The sequence below is a fragment of the Lipophrys pholis genome, assembly GCF_963383615.2.
Source record: "Lipophrys pholis genome assembly, chromosome: 22".
NCBI lineage: Eukaryota > Metazoa > Chordata > Actinopteri > Blenniiformes > Blenniidae > Lipophrys > Lipophrys pholis.
Genome location: NC_137644.1, coordinates 19,960,792 through 19,981,591, shown reverse-complemented (window position 1 = coordinate 19,981,591; position 20,800 = coordinate 19,960,792). Strand labels below are relative to the sequence as shown.

Genomic DNA, 20,800 nt, shown 5'->3' with positions numbered 1-20,800 from the left:
TCAGAAGCTTATTTCTGGGAGCATGATCAGCAGAAAACGACTCGGATGTACTGGGGAAAGGGCACAAAATAACGCACGAATAGAATAGAACAGACATACTGTATGAATCCCACTCAGAATAAGTAGAATGTAAGTTAAAATATCGAATAAGGCTGTTACAGGTAAATCACAGTTGCAGGAGGATAATTTATCACAGCTGTGGTCCAACTAATTTATCCAAAGGGAATGAAAATGCTTAAAAACAATAATCTCATGATAAAAAGGAGCTTATTTTGATCTGCATCACTTTTGTTAAAGTCTTTCCAAGACTGTTTTCTGGAAATCATGATTACATATTTCTCAATTTAGAATTAGATAAGTAAATTAAAACTTTTTTTTTCATGAAGCATCTTTTTTTTCACTGTGAAACATTAATTTTGTGAGATAGGTAGATAGATAGATAGATAGATAGATAGATAGATAGATAGATAGATAGATAGATAGATAGATAGATAGATCACATACAGCAATAAAAGAAAAAAAAGACAAAGAAAAAAGGCAGATTAGTAGCCAAACAAGTGTTGGTACACAAAACACTTCCAATATCAAAATCTATAGAACTAATAATTAGATTAAAAGTTGATATTTAAGGTATTTACACATTTCAAAGCGGCAAGTGTTGGTCTGAGATGTTGCTGTGTAAATGCAAAACTTTTCTCAATCAAAAATGAAAAAAAAAAAGTGTTTTCACTTAAAATACCCTTGTGTAAATCAGCTGCAGTGCTTTCAGACACGTTTTCAAAATTATAGTTCTTTAAGCTTTTGTCTTCAGTTAATTTGGATAAGTCTTCCTGGTTTACACATAATTTATCAAAAATTTATAAAAATGAGTAAAATATGTGATACAACATTAACATGAGTCTCGATAACATTTCTGAATTGTTCCAAACATCCAGAATCTTTTCAGAAAAAAGACTAAACAATAGAATAATTCCCATGTCCTCAATTCCCCCATCGTGTTATGAAGCGACGAGTGAAGCCTCCTGTCCGTCACAGACGATCTCCGGTCCTCACCTATATAGTGTAATTCGAGACCTTTGCACGAGACTTTATGTAAGAATGAAGGCTGCACGTGCCAGTGGAAAACGTGTTGACCTACATATTATATAACTTGTGGTCACGTGGCGCCGGCCGGCTCGTTAACCCATTTAAAGGCAGTCTGTGGAGAAAGTACCGCGCACGTGCACGGCGGTGCCACACCGGAAATAAGACTGACAGAAACATTCAAACGATTGAAATTGTTCACTTTATTAATTAATTAGCTTCTTTTATATTCGTGTTTGACTCAATTTCACTATACTTATCCTTGTTTTAAAAATATATTTCTTATATTCAGTTACAACAATTGTTTTATTATTATTATATCAGTTTGAAGTGCCTCCATTCAACATGCATGAAAGGTGCTTTTAATACCTGTTTAGATGGACGTTTCACATTTTAAGAAATTATACACTTAAAGTGTCTTGTTTTGTGTGAGTTCAGCCTGCAGCTCGTTCTCCTGCAGGTTTGTCAGTTTTCTGCTCCAATAACAGCAGAATAGCAAAATATTGAACCTCCTTTCACTTTGCACTGACTCGCAGTCTCACACCCAGCAGACTTCTGATTTTACATTTTATTAACTGATTTATGATTTTACTTTAATTCTATTGTGCCAAATGCAACACAGCCGTTTCACGGGAACAATTCTGCACGAGCAAGTATTACCACGCTTGACAGTGGAAAGGAAATACTTTCATTTAACTATCTTTTTCTCCCCGTTGTTCCTAAAAATAATTCCATCCACATGTCACAATGAACACAATGAAAACTGTGTAGAACAGCAGTACATGTGCAAGGCCTTTAGGTGGCGCTGTAACTCTGACACAAAAATACACCAAAAACTGAGAAAACACAAAGAATCATCCTGCTCGTCCTCATATTCAAGAAATCTGACGTATTGACTTATTAAAGTGACGAGCATCTGTTGCGTCTGCAGCTCCACCTGGAGCCGGTAGTCCGCCATGCTGTTGTTGTTGAAGGGTCATATTCTGCTAAATCCACTCCCTAGAGGTTCTCCAGCAGTACTACTCGTCCCCATACCTGGACTGACGTCCCAGAAGTGAAGACAGTCTGTCCTCTCTGTCCCTGGCTTGTTTCAGGTTTTAAAAAGTGTGTTGCTCCAAGCAGCCAATCAGAACTCAAACCCTATATAGTGTCATCGGGGGTTTAGCCAATCCCAATCAAGGTAGGCCCTCCCTTTGACTCCTCCCACAATTAGGCAGCTCTGCTCTGGCACATGGCACCACTCAAAGCAGAGGCAGCGTTTTCAGATTTCTCCACTCTGGAACCCGTTTTACAAAAGACCCGTTTTCAGGCGCCTAAAACGCTGCATCGTGTGAACGATCGGCCAATAACGATGCATTTACCTGAAACCGCGTTGTCATGACGACCCCTCAGAGGTGGAGACGTTCTACCGTTCTCGTTGGGGTTAGCCGATATAGACACACAGACTTGATGGGAGCAGGAGGCTCAGAGACTAAATGTCAGTGACTTTTAGGTGAAACATGGTGAGAGAGGAAGGAATGTCAGTGTCGGTCCTCCAGCGGTCCAACCTACAGCAGCCTCAGCAGAAAACGGTCCAGAGTCCTGAAGCAGTCGCAACTGTGAGCTTCATTCAATAGTCTCAAAGTCAAGAGTCAGAGTTGTTATCCAGGTCAGTCTGAACTCACGCGCTGATCAATGTTAGGTAAATTAAAGATAAAGCCACTGTCCAGTGTTAAAAATAGAACGTGCAAACAGCGCGGCTCAGGTTCCATGTGTAGAAGCTGCTTGTGTCTGTTTACCGTCACAACGGACTGATAGTGAACCACAGCTGGTCTGTTGACGCTCGGCGAAGGGAAGAACACTGGGAGGTAAAGGCAGCTGCTGAGAGGTCATAAAGATAAGCAGAGGAAAGTTAGTTTCCTTTTTGAGATACAGTAATGTATAGTAATATATAGTAATAAATATCATGTAGTGATATATAGTGATAAATAACATATAGTGATATATAGTAACCTATAGTAATATATAGTGATAAATAACATATAGTGATATATAGTAACCTATAGTAATATATAGTGATAAATAATATATAGTGATATATAATAATATATAGTGATAAATAATAATATATTGTGATAATTAATAATATATAGTGATATATAGTAACCTATAGTAATATATAGTGATAAATAACATATAGTGATATATAGTAACCTATAGTAATATATAGTGATAAATAACATATAGTGATATATAGTAACCTATAGTAATATATAGTGATATATAGTGATATATAGTAACCTATAGTGATACAAAGTGATAAATAGTAATATAAAATGATATATTGTAATATAAAGTGATATATAGTAACATATAGTGACATGAAGTGATATAAAGTGATATATCGTAATATAAAGTTATATATAGTAACATATGGGGATATATAGTGATATATAGTGATATATAGTAATATAAAGTTATATATAGTAACATATGGTGATATATAGTAATATTAAGTCATATATAGTAATATAAAGTTATATATAGTAACATATGGTGATATATAGTAATATTAAGTCATATATAGTAACATATAGTGATATATAGTAATATATAGTAATATTAAGCTATATATAGTAACATATAGTGATATATAATAATATAAAAAAGCTTTCCTGCCGTCTTGATCATGATGAGATGGTAGCATGTCACAAAGTAAGCAAAAGTGGTAGAAGTACTTTTATTCTTTACTTAATAGAAGTGGTGATACTTGTGTAATAAAGTATGGATTTTTTTTTTTAATCTATTAAAACACGTCTTCATCCAATTTGTGTCGTAGTTGATAAGATATTCTTTTATTTATGGTTACGTCGTCACAGCAATAAGATTAGATAAAACACAATACGGTAAAATAAGATAATCCTTTATTTGTCCATAAATGTAGATATTGTCACCGTTACAACAGCAGAATGGACTGCAATAAAAGAGTGACAAATAAATATGGACAATAATAAATATGAATAAAAACAATAACAGTGATAAAGATTAAAAAAATAACAAGATATTAACCTTTAATCCATTAATCCAATAATGAAATACATTGAAGACTCTCAGATCTGCTGCTTTATAATAGATGGAAGTATTTCTGTGAGCTGCTTTAATTGTTTCACTGCAACTAATTTATCACCTATAATAACCTACTCATGTACATTTAGTACAGATATTAATAACTTGAACTGAAACGTGGCTATGTCCTGGAGAACGAGTTTTATCTGTGATTATAAGATTATAAGATTCCCCTGTTTTGGTCCATCAATCGCTTCAGTCCCAATCTGTGGCGTGTTTTTCCTCATGCAGCTTGTAAACTGACAGAAGTGGGAAAAGTCGGAGCGGAAACATGTGACTCATCAAATTCTTCAGTCACAATAAATAATATATGCTGCAGAGGAAACACGTGGTGATTCATCATCTAAACACAAACCCACACACACATCCAGTAAAACCTCCAAAGGTACAACACACTTAAATACTAGTGTTGGTGTTACCCTTGGAAACTGATGGGTTTTTAATAAATATATAAATTAAGTTAGAAATCAGTGTGACGTGGCCATAAATCAGCAATGGAAAGTATTCACCATTAAAAAAAAAAAAAAAAAAAAAAAAGAGTTACGTGTTTTTACATGACACAAATTCAAATGGTTTATAAGTAATGCACGTGGCTCCCTCTAGTGGCCGCAGAGAGTCACAGCAGCAAGCTGCGCCGCATCAAACTACACAAAACTGAGATATTCAACATTTACAACAAAGAAAGTGAACAGATACCTTTACAAGTTGAAGGAAATGTTTTAGGGATGTGAGAAGGTCTAAAAACATACATTTTAGTTTAATATGTGCCCACAAATTACCCAATTTAAATATTTTTTGACCCCGACTTTACATTCACTTGTTAAAACCATTATAATAATTCTGTTTTCCATGAATAATCTACATTAACAGGTCAATTACTTTATATGGGGGTCTCCAACACTGTAAATAGAAGTGTACGTGGTACATGTACAGTTTATTAAAACAGACGCTTTCACAAAATTCAATAGAAAAAATATTTTTATTTGGATTCCACACTGATTTTAAAAAATTATCTAATCTCCAGGATTAAAACCAGATCAAGAAGGTAACATATATATAAATTAAACTGTTAAAATATAGACAAAATGGAGGGGGGGGGGGGATAATATTGCTTATATTGTATTTGTTGTTTTCTTAGGGAAAGAAACAAGAGGGGAATTAGAGAAAAGAATAAAATATAGAAAAAAGCTGAAAAATTACAAATTTAGAAAAAATTCAAGTGAAGAAAAAGAAAATGAAGAAAAGGCAGACAAAAATAAGAAAGAATAAGGCATGAAATAAATAAATAGGATAAAAGATATTGAAGAAATATAAAAAAATTAAGAAAACAATCGTAAAAAAATTAAATTAAAAATTAAAGCATGGGGTATATTTTAAAAAATAGAAAATGGACAGTGGCTATAAATAACTAGAGACAAAATAAAAGCTCTAAAAGGTAAAAATATAACAAAATACATCTAAATGATCTACTTAATAAATGCAACCCATTTTTGTATGAATTATATTTTTGGGTGTTTTTCCTTCATTCCAGATCATTTGGATGTTTTGTGTCCCGAGACAAATTTAATTTGGTGGAAAATGTAAAGAAAACACCTCTTCTGGTCATCAAGACTCTGCAGAACTCTGACGTGACGTATTCCGCCGGGCGCAACACGAATCACACCAGACGACTTTAAATGTTGGATTTTATTTTCTTAAGCATTTTCTCAACATAAAAACTCTCCGACATGAATGAATATATTAATGATAATCTGTGGTTTTCCTTCGAGTGTCGACAACAATATGTACACGTGATGACACCAGCGACCTCAGTGTGTGTGTGTGTGTGTGTGTGTGTGTGTGTGTGTGTGTGAACCAGGAGCTGGGATCCTCACTTCCAGGGGAAACACATCACACAACATCAGTGACATTTTCCTACGACTACATTCTTTTACTCAATTTCTTTATTTGCTGTTTTTATATACACACACGTACACACAGATTTCCCTGTTTGAGTATTCTGCGACAGTAATCCGAGTACCAACACACACCGTTTGGTCCACCACTACGTGAATTGTCGAGCTTCAGACGTGATTTAAAAAAAAAAAAACAACTAAAAAAACTTTTTCTTTTACCTCGTGGCAATAAATTCCCTCTTTTCAGTTAAAGTGACGCAGTTAATGGATTTCAAGTCGTCTTGTATGTTTATATCCAGAGAGCGAGAGCGAGAGCGAGAGCGAGAGCGAGAGCGAGAGCGAGAGCGAGAGCGAGAGCGAGAGCGAGAGCGAGAGCGAGAGAGAGAGAGAGAGAGAGAGAGAGAAAATGAATTGTCTGGATCCAGACAGTTTTACCCTCCAACTTCATCTGCTGTGATTCAGACTGAAGAAAAAAAGAATTTGACATCGAAGATTAAGGAAACTGAAAATGACACACACACACACACACACACACACACACACACACACACACACACACACACACACACACACACACACACACACACACACACACACACACACACACACACACACACACACACACACACACACACACACACACACACACACACACACACACACACACACACACACACACACACACACACACACACACACACACACACACACACACACACACACACACGGCTAAACTGTGACGTTCCATATGACTTTAAGTATTTATCAGGTTTTCTATCTGAAGTTCAGCTTAAGCGGTTTTAATTTAAAGGGCCACTCCACTAATTTTGTAAAAACTTTTCCGACGCGAGTATTCGTTGGAATACGAAAGGAAATGTGGGACTCGTGGGTTTTGTGGCCAGATTAAACGTCTCCCGCTGCGTTCCAGTCGCCTCGCAGCTCGGTGTCGTTAAAAAATCATCCGTCTGTTTTCCTTTCACACTTTATCACTGATGCACCGGGGGAGTCAAACACGAGGCCGCAAACCGCCAAGAAAACTGGAAACAAATCTTAAGTAAACAGTTAAAAAAATTCTAAAATTGTAAGTGCAGGATACAACACTGAGACCGAGAGCAAACTAGTATACAACTTTTATAACGCAACAGATTTTTGCACCAGAAGGTTTATTTGTTGAGATTGGAGTCATTTCCTGTACTAATGTTTTGGTTTTCATGGAAATAGACATTCTCATCAGGTGTGCTCGGCCCCACAATGAAGAAAATCCTTGAATTCAGCGGTTATCATGGCACTATTTTAGCGGTGCGGCCCTCCAGAGACGAAGCTGGACCGCTCGTGGCCCCTGAACTAGAAGTGAATGTAAAAATCCTTGAACCTGAACTTGATCCAGTCTGGAACCACGGGACCCGAGACGACTGGAATGCAGCAACAGCGACCCTGTTTGAATTGTGAGTGGAAGAAAATAATCTGAATATTTAAATAAACATATATATAAAAAATAAAATAAAAACTACACATGCATCCGACTTCAGGTTCCCTCTTTAGACATTTCTTGCGTTGGATGTGTGCCGGTACGGACACTGAAAGTTAAAATAAAAATAAAATAATGACTTGTTAAGTGATTAAAGTCTTATCAGCCCCTAAGTCGCACCTCTAACGGTTTATTATGGGATTCCTGTGATGGCGACAGCCACAAACCTCCTCCACTTTCACACAAGGGAAAAGAAAAGTTAAATATTCTGCGAGCAGCTCTGGAAAACATGTTTTTTGTGTTTTTAAAAAGGTAGTTTTGAAGTAAGTGCAGTAAGCGACAGCTACATCTGAAGCGTGTTCAGAGCTCAATGAGTTCCAGTGTTCTTTGGTTTCCAGCGGAGTCGCCACTCTGAGCAGACCAGGTTTAAAACGGGAGGAAAATCCGACACTAACGGAGACGCGCGTTCGTAGATTCATTTCCTCCATAATCGACACGCTCGTTGTTCTTTTCTGACTCATTGTGTCGTTTTGAGGCGTCGTTTTTCTCCTCCAGCCCGGAGGAGAAAAACGAGTTCCTTCCCGTTCCGTCGTGAATCAAAGCCTTCGTTCTCACCAAAAGTAGAAATAAATGGAGGCGAGAACAATCTGGATTTTCAAGGAGAAAAAAAACTAAACTTCTTTACACCCTGCTTACACGTTTCAAGTGAAAAGGCTTTATTTTTGTTTCAGAAAAGTTTCATGTTTACACGACAACGTTTTGAAAACAAAGTTTATTGAACGTTTGGAAACTAGAAATAATGAAAATGGTGTAGTTTTCCTGAAGGGCCACTAGAGGGTGCTGTTTGTATTGTAACGACACCAAACACACGCTTGTGCATGTTTTCAGTGGCGCCGAGCATCGTCGTCGTCGTCGTGTAAACAAGACACTGAAAACACGACCACTTTTTCTGTTTTCACTTGAAAACGTTGTCGTGGAAACAGAATTCCTCAAGATTTTTCTTAAAGGGTCATATTATGTAAAATCCACTTCCTAAAGGTTCTCCAGCAGTACTACTCGTCCCCATACCTGGACTGACGTCCCAGAAGTGAAGACAGTCTGTCCTCTCTCTCCCTGGCTTGTTTCAGGTTTTAAAAAGTGTGTTGCTCCAACCAGCCAATCAGAATCAAACCCTATATAGTGTCATCGGGGGTTTAGCCAATCCCAATCAAGGTAGGCCCTCCCTTTGACTCCTCCCACAAGTAGGCAGCTCTGCTCTGGCATATGGCACCACGAGAGGAAGTACTTCCTCCTCTTCCCAAGATGGGCATGTGTGGGCGGAGCCAGTCCAGCTCACACAGACACAGCAGATTCTGAATGCAGCTCCTATGATCCAATATTCAAATGAGGAAATAAACTTAGAATACTGAAGTTTTCTGGACCGACCAGACCAGGAGGAGGTGTAACTATACTATCACGTCTTTAAGAGTCAAATTACACAAAAAATGCATCTACTAGATAAAGAATCGTAAAGTCTAAACTCTGACTCCTTATATTTGTTTACTTTCCAGATTCTAGCGAAAAAAGTAAAAATCAAACCGTTTCTGCAGCAAAAACTACTACTTTATTTTAGTATCTTAAGACTCTTATTGTGGAGTTTTTCCCCCTCGTTGTTTCTGTCATGACCTCCAGAGGTTAAAACAAACTTTCCAGGTTTACTTACAAAACTTCTATTTTGTTAATCTGATTTTCTTTCCACTGAAATACGTCTGAGCGCCCGGTTAAATATTGATCTGCTGAAAAAAACAAAACAAAAAGGCACTTTGCACGTTCGAGGAGGAGAGACTGTATTTACAGGTTTTCTGGTTGTTCAGTGTTTCAACAGCGACGATTCCAGTGTTTCTTCTGTTTTATTTCCACCAAAGGAAGCAGTGGAGGACAACAGGATTCAAAACAAACAAACAAACAAACGCCGCATTCAAAAATACTAGAGTTTTGCAAAATAACGTACAACAGAACTCAGAGGATCTCCACAGAGCATGGTCACCGCGACGTCGGCGTGTCATCATAAATTAATCGCTGTGACTTTCTATTTTATACATTTTGAGACCGTCACAAAGTCAGAACATTTATTTTCATGCTTTATAACTCAAAACTCTCTTTTTCAGACGTGCTTCAGCATTAACAATTCAAAAATGTGTCGGGTTCAATATTTTGTGCAAATCTTAAATTTCCATAAATAAAAAAGACATAAAAATCAACGAGTTGAGACTTTTAATTCTCTAAAAATGATGATTGAGGAGAATCGCTGTGTCAAACCTGAATTTTAATGGAGGGAAATCCTGAAGCTGAAACTTTTACCCACCAGCTGCTGGTTCGGTTTTAGATCATCTGCAGGACGTATGAAACAACTGGGACGGTCCTGCTGCTCTTGAACGACGACAGGACTTAAATTGTGAAAATCTAAATATCTATATTTTCCTTCATCGACGCCAAAGAAAGAAACACTTTGCTCAGGAGGTTCTCGGCTGAGAGAAACACTGGAATCCTGCTGGAAGAAACGACCACGAGCTTCACTACAGTTCATCTTCAGGTCAGACCTCCGTGTTGAAGCTTCAGCCGCCCGTCAGGCAGGAGGTTTAAAACGCCGCCGAACATGCAGATATGCCGAGAGGTGTCCTAGTTAGTGGGCGTGGCCTGAGAGCTGCGAAGACGACGGCACGAGTACGAGATGAACAACCGAGGTGAAGCGGCCCGGCGTTTCCCAGCTCTTGGCGTCGACGCGAAACGAAATAATGTGATGAGGGTTTAAATTTAGAGTGTGAGGCCGGCGGCGGCCTCCAGCACCAGTGGGGCCCCGGGGTGGGGGGTGGGGGTGTGGGGAGGGGGGAGGGGCCTGACCCTGTGTCCGTAAACGTCTACAGTGTGTTTGGTTGGCTCGGCGCTCGGCGCTCAGGCCTTCCCTGCCTTCATGTAGGTGGGGATGGTGCCTCGCTGGGTCAGACCCTCGAAGCGTTTGTACGTGTAGTTGAGGAAAACCCAGTCCTTCGACTTGAAGTCCGGCTCCGTGGAGTTGGCTGCTTGGAAAACAACAACAACAACAACAACAACTCAACATTACTATTATTGTTGGACCTAATTTTACTTAATGACATTAACTCATATTTATATTCTAGTACAATGACACATTAAATGGTTGAACTGAGTATTCTCCATGTATTTCTTACCTACAAACTTTAATTAGATAAGATAAACTTTATTGTCTGCCACAAACAATAAAACAACAAATATTCAAAGTATGCTTAAGTACCCACAAAAAGGAAGTGTTAACAGGAAAGTAGCTGATAAAAGTATATATACGCGTGCGTGTGTGTGTGTGTGTGTGTGTGTGTGTGTGTGTGTGTGTGTGTGTGTGTGTGTGTGTGTGTGTGTGTGTGTCTGTGTGTGTGTGTGCGCAGAGTCCAGTTCATTTCATTTTGTTCAGTTCTTCCAGTAAGAACGAAGGATCTTTTGCCAGCCAGAGGGACTTGTGTATTTTGTTGTCATATTTACACTTTAAACCTGATTTTAGTGTATTTTAATGCTCTAAAAAAGCATTTAACTGAGTTTAAATGTCATTAGGTGGAATAAAGCTTAAGTGTATCGTTAAGGGAAAAGTTAAACAAACACAAACACACTTAAGAGGGTTTTTTTCTTTTTTTTCTCATTTTCCATTGAATGTGATCAGGATGTTTTGAGTTTTTGACTCATTTAATAATTCTACCTTGTTCCTCTGTGAGTCTTATTAAGAACCAAAGTTTTACACATTTACGTGTACATCAAAAGTTCAATCAGAAAAAAACCCCAACCTGGACATGATTACATTTCTTTGGTCATTGAAGAGTCAAGCTCTCTGTTATTTCTTATTTCAGCTGTTCTACTGTGAGAGTTGATGAACATTGGCGGTTTTCAGTGACTTAATGAGCAGATATAAAAGAACAAAAAGCAAAAAGACATTAGCAATTGATCTAACACGCCTACATTTCTCCCCAAAGCTCCAAAGTAAAGTTTAGTTTTTAAAATTGACTTAAAGTCTGAAGCGCTGGGCTACAAAATAGTGGAGCCGTTTTTTTGATATGCTGATATGAACCAACAACCACAGGCATGACTTGCACTTTACATGAACGCTGCTTCCTGTTGAAGCACCTTCGGAGTATTTGACATAGAAATAAAACCGATAAAACACACCTGGCTGTAGGATGTCCGATTCAGGGAAGTCGTCAAAGTTGGACGTGTCGTCGATGCTCTTGATCTCGATGGAGATGGCGGCTGGACGCTCCCTGGTCACACGGACAGGAGGAGCGGCGCGGTCACATGATCAGCACGAGTTTCCTTCCATTGTGAAAAAGGCAGAACGACTTGTGCAGACTGTGTGTGAAGTGTTCAGTACCTGATGTGCTCCCAGTCCACCGATTCAAAGAAGGCGTGGCCCTTTATCTCGTCCACGCTCACCGCGCCGACCCGGTTCTCTGCGTCTGTGCAATACCTGAAACAGACAGACTGCAGTAAACAACCAGCAACAACGACCAGGAAAAATCCATTTTCTTAAATTCTGATTCTTTATTCACGTGCATTTAGTGCACATGGGCACCAGGGGGCACAATGACATAACTTCATATTAAGAAAACACACACACATATATATATATATATATATATATATATATAGTTGTGTTTTTGGGGTTCATTGAAGATCATCGTTGCCAAAAAACGCTTTTCTTCCGTGTGTGATTGTTTATTTTTTCCACAGAAATACAAAGTTTTCTAAAAGAAGAGAAAGATTCTGGTTCCAACATGAGTTTACCTGTCAAACTGCTAGAGTGAGTGTGTGTGTGTGTGTGTGTGTGTGTGTGTGTGTGTGTGTGTGTGTGTGTGTGTGTGTGTGTGTGTGTCTCTAATTACTTCAATATCAAGTCTTTGGCCCTCTCTGAAATGGGGACTTCAGGAGGGAAGACGAGAGTTTCTTTCCAGTTCATGACCTTCCTGTACGTCTCCTGTGGCGTCTCTGAGCAGAACGGCGGGTAGCCTAAACAAACAAACAAACAAACAAACAAGAATAGCGCTTCTTCCTTTCATTTCACGAGTTTTGACAAAGTTTACATCCGACTACAAGCAGCCCAAAGGTTTTAAACCCTCCGATACTTCCACTGTTCTTTCCTCACCGATGAGCATCTCGTACATGATGACGCCCAGACTCCACCAGTCACACAGCTTGTTGTAGCCCGTCTGCATGAAGACCTCGGGGGCGATGTAGTCGGGCGTTCCCACCGTGGAATACGCCTGAAAGAGACATGTCGGCGGGTGAAGCGAATATAAACACATCATTCAAATTGACACATTAGCACATTGGAGGCACGAGAAGTGGAAAAATAGAAATATTCAAGCTTCAGATCCTGAGTTTTATACAGGACTGAAACAGGTATTACTATATGAGGCTTCCAGCTACAATCCCTCCTTTTCCTTTAAAATACTCTTTCCATTTCAACTCCATGTTAATTCAGTTTTACTCCATCACTAATGACAGCAGATCATTCAGTGGAACGTTAAATACGTACCAGCTGTCTCCGGTTCTTCTTCCAGGTTTCTGCTTTCCTCTTGGAGTTCATATTTTGAAAGGCTAAAGAAGAGAAATGTATCAATGAAACATGAGATTTTGCTTGTATGTAAAAAATAAACAAAGTATTTGGATGAATATTCAATGCTTTTTTTGTGTGTTGTCGTCTTTTATCAGGCCCAGTACGTATATATTTGTGTATATCCTGTTCTCAATTATCCAGTAAACATGAGTTTAGCGACTCACAGAAATCACTGGGAGGGTTGTGCGTCAGGTTCCTATAAAACTCGGTCCGATGAGCCTTCTTCAGGCCCGTACACAAGCCGAAATCCGACAGCTTCACGTGTCCCTGCGGGAAAATGAGCGTTGGTCAGACCCGGTGCGGGCGGCCATGCAAAGCACCCCCACTCCTGTGCGTTGGCGTTCTCACTCTGGAGTCCAGCAGCAGGTTGTCCGGCTTGATGTCCCGGTGGATGAAGCCCAGCTGGTGGATGGAGTCGATGGCCAGGACCGTCTCTGCGATGTAGAACTGCGTGGCTTCTTCTGACAGAGTGTCCTTCTTCATCAGCAGTGTCATCATGTCGCCTGCCAAGCAGAAAAACAACAAATACATCCGGCAGTGGAGGAGTTAACTTATATATAATATATAAAGAGTAGCAGACAAAAACAAACCGAGACCCAAACTGAGATTTCAGTGATGCCGACATGAAACATAGAAAACTAGCATTAGTCTCAGATCCACGCTGTCAGGGGGAGATTGTAAAAACACCCACAATGCAACAGCTTCAGAGATTCAATATGTTAGTTTCACACTTTAGTTGTTGCGCTTTTATAAAACAAATTTCATACGTTACATTGAATTTAATCCCCAGGTTTCATTTTCGGGGACACCTTGATCATTAAGAGCACGTAATTTGACACCGGCCTCATGTCTGTAAACTCGTTTTCTTTCTAAAGTGATGCCATTGATAATGAAATGATACACGTGATGAAAAACAGAGAGCAATGGCTTCCCTGTGGTACAAACCTCCGGGCAGGAACTCCATGATGAGGTAGAGGTTCCTCTTGTCCTGGAAGCTGTAGAACATCTTGACCACCCAGGCCCCGTCCGCCTCCACCAGAATGTCCCGCTCTGCTCGGATGTGTGCGACCTGCGGGCGGAGGGTCGGATTAGAGCACAAAATGATTAATCTTTAAAGACTGTCCTGATGAAAACACTCCACCTGTTCCTTCTCCAGCATGTCTGCCTTCCTCAAGATCTTCATGGCGTAGATGTGTCCCGTGTCTTTCTTCTGGACCAAACGCACCTGCAGGAGGCGACATCTCATCAACACCAGAAGGGACACATGTGGAGTATAATCTGGAATTAAACAAATTTTTTTTAAAGTACCTCTCCAAAAGCGCCTCGCCCGATGACCTTCAGGGACTCGAAATCGTCCAAGCCGAGCCGAGTCCTCTTCAGCCGCAGAAACTCCGTCTCCTTACGAGCGTGCTGAGAGCGCCGCATCACCTTCTGCAAGACGTAAAAACACCGAGCTGCTCCGGCAAGTCGAGGACAAAAAGAAGAGACTGACCGCAGCAAACGGCAGGTTTTTATACTGCACCTCCTCGTCAGGTAATCCCTCGTCTTCCATCGCTTTCTCCAGCTTCTTCTGCCTGAGGGGAATCAAGAAGACGCAAGAGATCTTGAAAACGGCCGTCATGGCTCAGAGGTGTAAACGGTGACTCGGCGTCTTTGCCAGAAGCCACTGAGCCGCGTCAGCAGGACCGGAGGTCGGCTCTCAGGTAAGGCGAGGACACCTGATATATTGTGTTCACACCTGGGCCGAAACGCCTCGCCTTGGTTACCTGACCGACACGCGATGCCTCGAACGGGAGCTCAACTTAGATGCAGAGAGCAACTGAGGTCAAACTCTACAACAACTGCAACGAGTGAGTGAGTGAGTGAGTGAGTGAGTGAGTGAGTGAGTGAGTGAGTGAGTGAGTAAAGACCCGGGGTCGTCCAGGTGTGTTCACCTCATCTCGCGCTCCTCATGCTGGGTGAGCAGCGTGCTGTAGAAGTTTTCCAGCGTCAGCTTGGCCACAGTCACCCGCTCTCTGGTGTGGTTGCTCATGGGCAGGGCGGTGGCAGTCCCTCCCGTCATGGCCACACTATCCTGAGAGGGGAGAGAGAGATCACAGTCTCAAATAGAACGTACATGATCCTGAAGTAAAGAGTTTAACTCCCCTGGGTTAGAAAGACAAACAGTTAATCACCTTATCTTTCACACATAAACAAATTTTCAACAACTTACAACCAACACGTTTGTGACATTCGGGACAAAACCAGGTGAGACAATCTGTTGTCGCCGTGTGCAGGAGGAGACGACCAAGTCAGATCCCTGATACAAGAATGTATTTTATATTGAGTCCGGTCATGTGAGAGGCTCATGACCTGCAGGTTTTATTCTAGGAACTAATACGGGTACAGTCCTGGATCAAACTGCCGACTCTGGATCAAAAGCAAAGGAAAGCTCCCAGATCCTGGAGGTGATTAGGAGAAACTCAACGCTGACTGAGGTCAAAGCATCAAATCAGAAGTTTTCCTGAAATTAAGACTGAAAATGAGAAAAGAGTTCATGTCGTCACATATTTAGAAATGATATTAAGCGTCTTTTTTTTTTTTAATTCCAGGTCACATCACGTGGCGTAATAAAAGCAAAGAGTGAGCACTAAATGTAGAAGTTTGGTTTAAATTAAGAGAAAGGTCACAAGGTCAGATTGGGAGCAGCCTGGATTTCTTCGGGAGAGAGCGAGTGGGCTTGATTAGCTCACTCAGAGATAAAACAGCCCTGCAGCCTGGAGATACGGCCCGTGTTTCGTCTAGTCACCGGTCCGTTTCCCGTTTCGGCCGCGACAGTTCCACAACAACAGGACGCTTCCTGACGCCCGACTTCTGAGGGGAATCGCTGCTGCGAGCGGTTTAGTTTGGGAAGAAACCAAGAGGAAATGACCAGGCCGTGACTTATCGAGGCGAATTCAGCTGGACGGTGATCAGCAGTAAAACACCCGGAGCAGCACAAGAGCAGACTGTTACAGCTCTGATGCTTCGGCCATGAATCCCTGAGCTGCTTCATTACTCTGAATCACCGGACAGTTTATAAAACATAAAGCTGCCAAAGAACCGACCTCGGTGTGAAAGAGGATTTGTATAAAATCCAATAAAATACTAGAAACGCTGCCCGATGCTGTCATGGTAAAACTCAGTGTGGCATCTTCTAGTATAGAAGACAGTGGATGGAAATCACAATGAAAGACGAAAGAAATTACCGTAATTTCCAGACTATAAGCCTCTACTTTTTTCACACGCTTTAAACAACAACGCGGGTAATTTATGGATTTTTACGGGTTAACGAGCTTCATGCCGCCGATTCGTTCAGGTTCATCACGTAACTCGGAGCTCTCTCTTTTTTCCTTTTTAAATTCGGTGGGTGCGGAATAGTCTGGAAATTACGGTAGAGCAAATACACTGTGCTTTAAACCTTTGCTCCGCCGGGCTGCTGCTGTTTATCCTGAAAAAAATGCATCAGATCATTTAATTTGTTGGTACAACTGCAACGGTTGTGTTTCTTTGGAATCCAAAGTCTGAATGTTTTAAATAACTTTATAGTTCAGGGGCTATACAGTCCCAGTTTCATCACTGACATCTCAGTTATGTTCGCTACTCTCAAGAAATATGTTTAAAAAAAACATTGAAAAATCAATGTTTTCTTTCAAATTTTTACCGTTAGTGGTTTGGCCAGTTTTGGCCGACCGGTCTTATGCTCGACACTCGTTTTAAAGAAAAGAGCCATGTGCTCCAGTTCCCAATCAGAAAAGACTAATAGCAAAGTGAAGCTGTAAAAATATTCTAAATATAGCTGTATACTTTCCACTAACAGGCTATTGATCGTTTAAGAGCCCTGCCCGTTATGCAGAAACAAATACGGCAATTCCTTGTTTTGATTCTGTGACGGTATCATGATGAGTTCAACTCAGCTCCGAACAAAACCAACGAAACCTCCAAATACAACCGTCATCTCAAGACTAACATTTTACCCAAAGTCCTCTACGTCACAGTATCCTCTGAGGAGAGAAAATCAAATAAAAGCCCCCACTTGGGCTCGCTGCCAAGGAGCTGGATGAGTGTCGTGCTTGTTTTCTCACCAACATTTAAACAGTTGCATCACAGCGGGGAGAGAGCCGGACCTTCAGCTTTGCCCGGCAGCATGAGGATACCCAGATCCACCCTCTGGCCAAACAAACAGCGCCGCGCCACTCGGGCACTTATAAGGAAGGCAGTATAAAAAGCAGGTTGGCTATTTTCACGCTGAAGCATGCGGCCTGAAACAGGACTTCAGCACGGAAGTCCAGGCACGGCTTCAGGAAACGTTTGGTCGTAGAGCTCAGCGTCTGACGCAAACTGGTAAAGGGACCAAGGTCACACTGGAAAAAAAATCCAATTCGACAAATTCAACTGTCCTGAAAAGACTTAAATTCAGCGGCTTAAGATACTGGGAGGGTTTGACAACTACCAGAAACTAGAGAAATAAAACACTATGATCATTTGGTGGTCATCACAGAGGCTTACAGGACTTCAGCAGTACAATTAACCAATAACAGACAAGATTCACCGAATCCAGAATCCCTCATTCAGTGACATTATTCACTGTTAAAGCCACACACTCTGAAGAAATCCACTCATCTTGGTGGTAAACGACTTAAACATATAAAAAGATTCATAGATTTTTCTGAGTTTACTGAAGCGGAAAGCCTCCAGTCGACCAGTTTCTCTTCAGACAGCAGATGACGAGCTCACACTCGTACAGCGTCATGTGTACGGAGCAAGCGGGGTTGGAATGAGAGAAAAACCCAGGCAACACATCCACCGAGTCACTCTTTCCTCTCGGTAGGTGGAAATCTCAGTTTGGTGTAGGAATTCTTGCGCGAGCGAGTCCCACACAGACGCACTCCGCCCTTTAGGAGCCGTTAAGCGAGTGCACAGGAAAGCCTTTCCGTCCTGAATGAAAGACCTCAGTCATGACGCCGGCGAGAGGAATGGGTGATGTGTGCTCACAACGCGTCACCGTCGCAGACTGTACACGCCAACAGGCTGAAAACACGCCAACAGGCTGAAAACACACAGTCCACCTGAAACTGTGGCAGCGTCCAACACCGGATCTTTTCTCAACCGGTGCCAGATAACAAAGGAGAATTTGTGAAACAAGGGACGCTTTGTGTTTTCCTTTATTACGCCAGTGAAATAAAACCTCAAATTGTACATATAAAGTGAAGTGCACCCGTCCAACTGTCCAGTCATCCACCAGTTTCAGCGGGAATAAGGGGGACGTTCAGTTATCCATTAACCGTTTGAATCAGAGATCCCGCCGGTGTGACGAAGCAGGTTGAAGAGAGGTCAATAACTAATCACATTTTATTGTGTGCTCACAGTAAAGAGGCATCATAAGTATTCATACAACAGTCGTTTGTGTAATTCACCACTCTAAGTTAACTGCAATTGTCACGGAGGCTTTGTTTCACCCACAAATTGTATTTGTAAACCACTTGATTCTGGACGCCAGCAGCTTCATATCTTAAGACAAGCTGGCTGCTCCTGGAGGCTTCTCCCTGCATTCCATTAGCTTTGGCATGAGAGGATAAATTCCTGCAAAGATCCACTCATCTCCTGCTTTATACAACTCACACTCACGTATGGGATTTTAAGAGTATCCAGATCAGACCCACGCCCAGGGAGAACATGTGAACTCCTTACTGATTGACTGGAATGATTTATTGGAGCTGATTTGGCTCAAGAGTGTAGCTTCAAATCAGAGTGTATCGGGCAGGAAACAAATGTGTTTTGAAACGACTCATATTATGCAAACTTCACTTTCTAAAGGTTTTCCAACAGTAATAAGCGTCCCCATTCCTGGAAGTGAAGTTTAGACAGTCTGTCCTCTCTCTCCCTGGCTTCTTTCAGGTTTTAAAAAAAAGTGTGTTGCTCCAACCAGCCAATCAGAAATCAAACCCTATATAGTGTCATCGGGGGTTTAGCCAATCCCAATCAAGGTAGGCCCTCCCTTTGACTCCTCCCACAATTAGGCAGCTATGGGGATCTTCTTATAAGGCAGAAATGCTAACCACAACATCACCATTCAAAATGTGCATATGCTTTACATAAATCTGAATACTTGCTCCTAATATTGTGATGTATATGTGCTTGTAATCGGTCTAAATACTACAGAAATGAATCCACGATGTGAAAAATGCTGTATACTGTACTTGACTGTTTCTGGTCAGGAGTTGTATTTATTTTCATTTGAAGATTTAAAAAGTAAAGGCATGAACAATATAATTGATAAATCAAACAAATTCCAATCATTAGGTTAAGGAAGTGAAGGTGTTGTAAATTATTGGGGCACAATGATATGAAACGTCCTGTCTTAGTTTGTTTCAGGTAAAACACTGACGTGAGGTATTTGTGATCTTGTGGGTTCGGATGGTACATTCAAGGTCTGCTTTAATCAGCTTTTCTACATCAGAAAAGTGTCAGAGATTTGCAATCTGTCTCTGCATGTTAACCAGTGAGATGACTTTAGATAATACCAGGTCTTTGTGGATGACTGCTAGGCCGATGTTTCGGCTTATCTGGTTTCCCTGTTAAATGATGACCGACTTCCTCTCGAGTCCCCTTGTCGCAGCAGATGTTAAAAACCGAAATCCGTAGCTGTCCGGGCGAACGGCCGTTTAACCGCGCAAGTAAGTATCGTATCGTTTGCGGGTCTTATTTTAACATCTGCTGTTACCAGCAGCTGGTGGCAGAAGTCGGTCACCAGTGAACAGCGGAACCAGTTAAACCGAAACACCGATTTGATGCCGGATGAGATACAAGTCAGAACAACAATAAAACCCACAGTTCGTCTCCTGTAATGTCACCTACCTCCGTGTCCTGCTCCAGAGTCAACTGTTGGCTCGCCGCCAGACCACAAACAAGTAGAAAAATAGAGAAAATGGGCTCGTTTGCGCCTGATATTTAGGCTGCTGAGGGCTCGAGGCTCCAATTATTGGAGGAACCTACACAGTAAACATCACCGATATCGAAGCCAAATCATGACCAAAGTCCTCCAACGGTGGCGGCAACCTCGTCGGGAATCATTTGAAAATATTCCGATGCCTTCATTCACGTCGCAGACTTAGAAAATCCCCGCGTCTTTAACGTGTTTTTCGCCAGAAAAGAAGAAATCGGCAGCGCTGCTTCCTGACACCGTCGGGCTCATCAGACGCTATGGCAAACGCAACCGCGCAGCACCTGAGTGACGTGTCTTCCGGCCAATCAGCGAAGACTAGGGAGGACCTCTGCTTGGCTGTGACCAATCAGATGTTGCACTCACATGATTGACATCTTCGTGAGACAATCAGGAGAGCCGCACAGCCCCGCAGGGGGTTGTGGTCCAGGATGCAGGGATTGCGGCTATGAAGAATAAAGTGTACCTACGGGAGTTGTAATCCCGATTATATAATTTAAGTGGTTGTGCATCATGCAAATCTTTGATAGAAAATAATTGGTATTAGTGCTACTTTGAATTTCAGTACCTAAATGTACAATAAGAATACAAAATACGGCTAATTTCAAGAGAGGTCAATGAAAGGTCATATTGTG

At 41.2% G+C, this 20,800-nt stretch overlaps 1 protein-coding gene across 2 annotated transcripts; it reads right to left on the bottom strand.

Annotated features, from left to right (window-relative positions):
* Positions 1-8,245: 8,245 nt before the first annotated feature.
* On the bottom strand, positions 8,246-20,455 carry LOC308127244 (serine/threonine-protein kinase 38-like). 2 transcript variants are annotated; one of them, XM_080492150.1, is made up of 14 exons: positions 20,081-20,455; positions 15,139-15,278; positions 14,727-14,778; positions 14,513-14,635; positions 14,346-14,429; positions 14,150-14,273; positions 13,553-13,707; positions 13,369-13,471; positions 13,124-13,185; positions 12,731-12,848; positions 12,471-12,594; positions 11,960-12,055; positions 11,758-11,849; positions 8,246-10,607 (listed from the first exon to the last, which is right to left on the bottom strand). In XM_080492150.1, exons 2-14 carry the CDS (start codon positions 15,264-15,266, stop codon positions 10,483-10,485), a joined length of 1,386 nt encoding a protein of 461 aa, XP_080348276.1. In that variant the 5' UTR covers positions 15,267-15,278; positions 20,081-20,455; the 3' UTR covers positions 8,246-10,482. The 2 variants fall into 2 exon arrangements, with proteins under 2 accessions (XP_080348276.1, XP_080348275.1); XM_080492149.1 differs by lacking the exon at positions 8,246-10,607 and having other exon boundaries at positions 11,233-11,849.
* Positions 20,456-20,800: the final 345 nt, after the last annotated feature.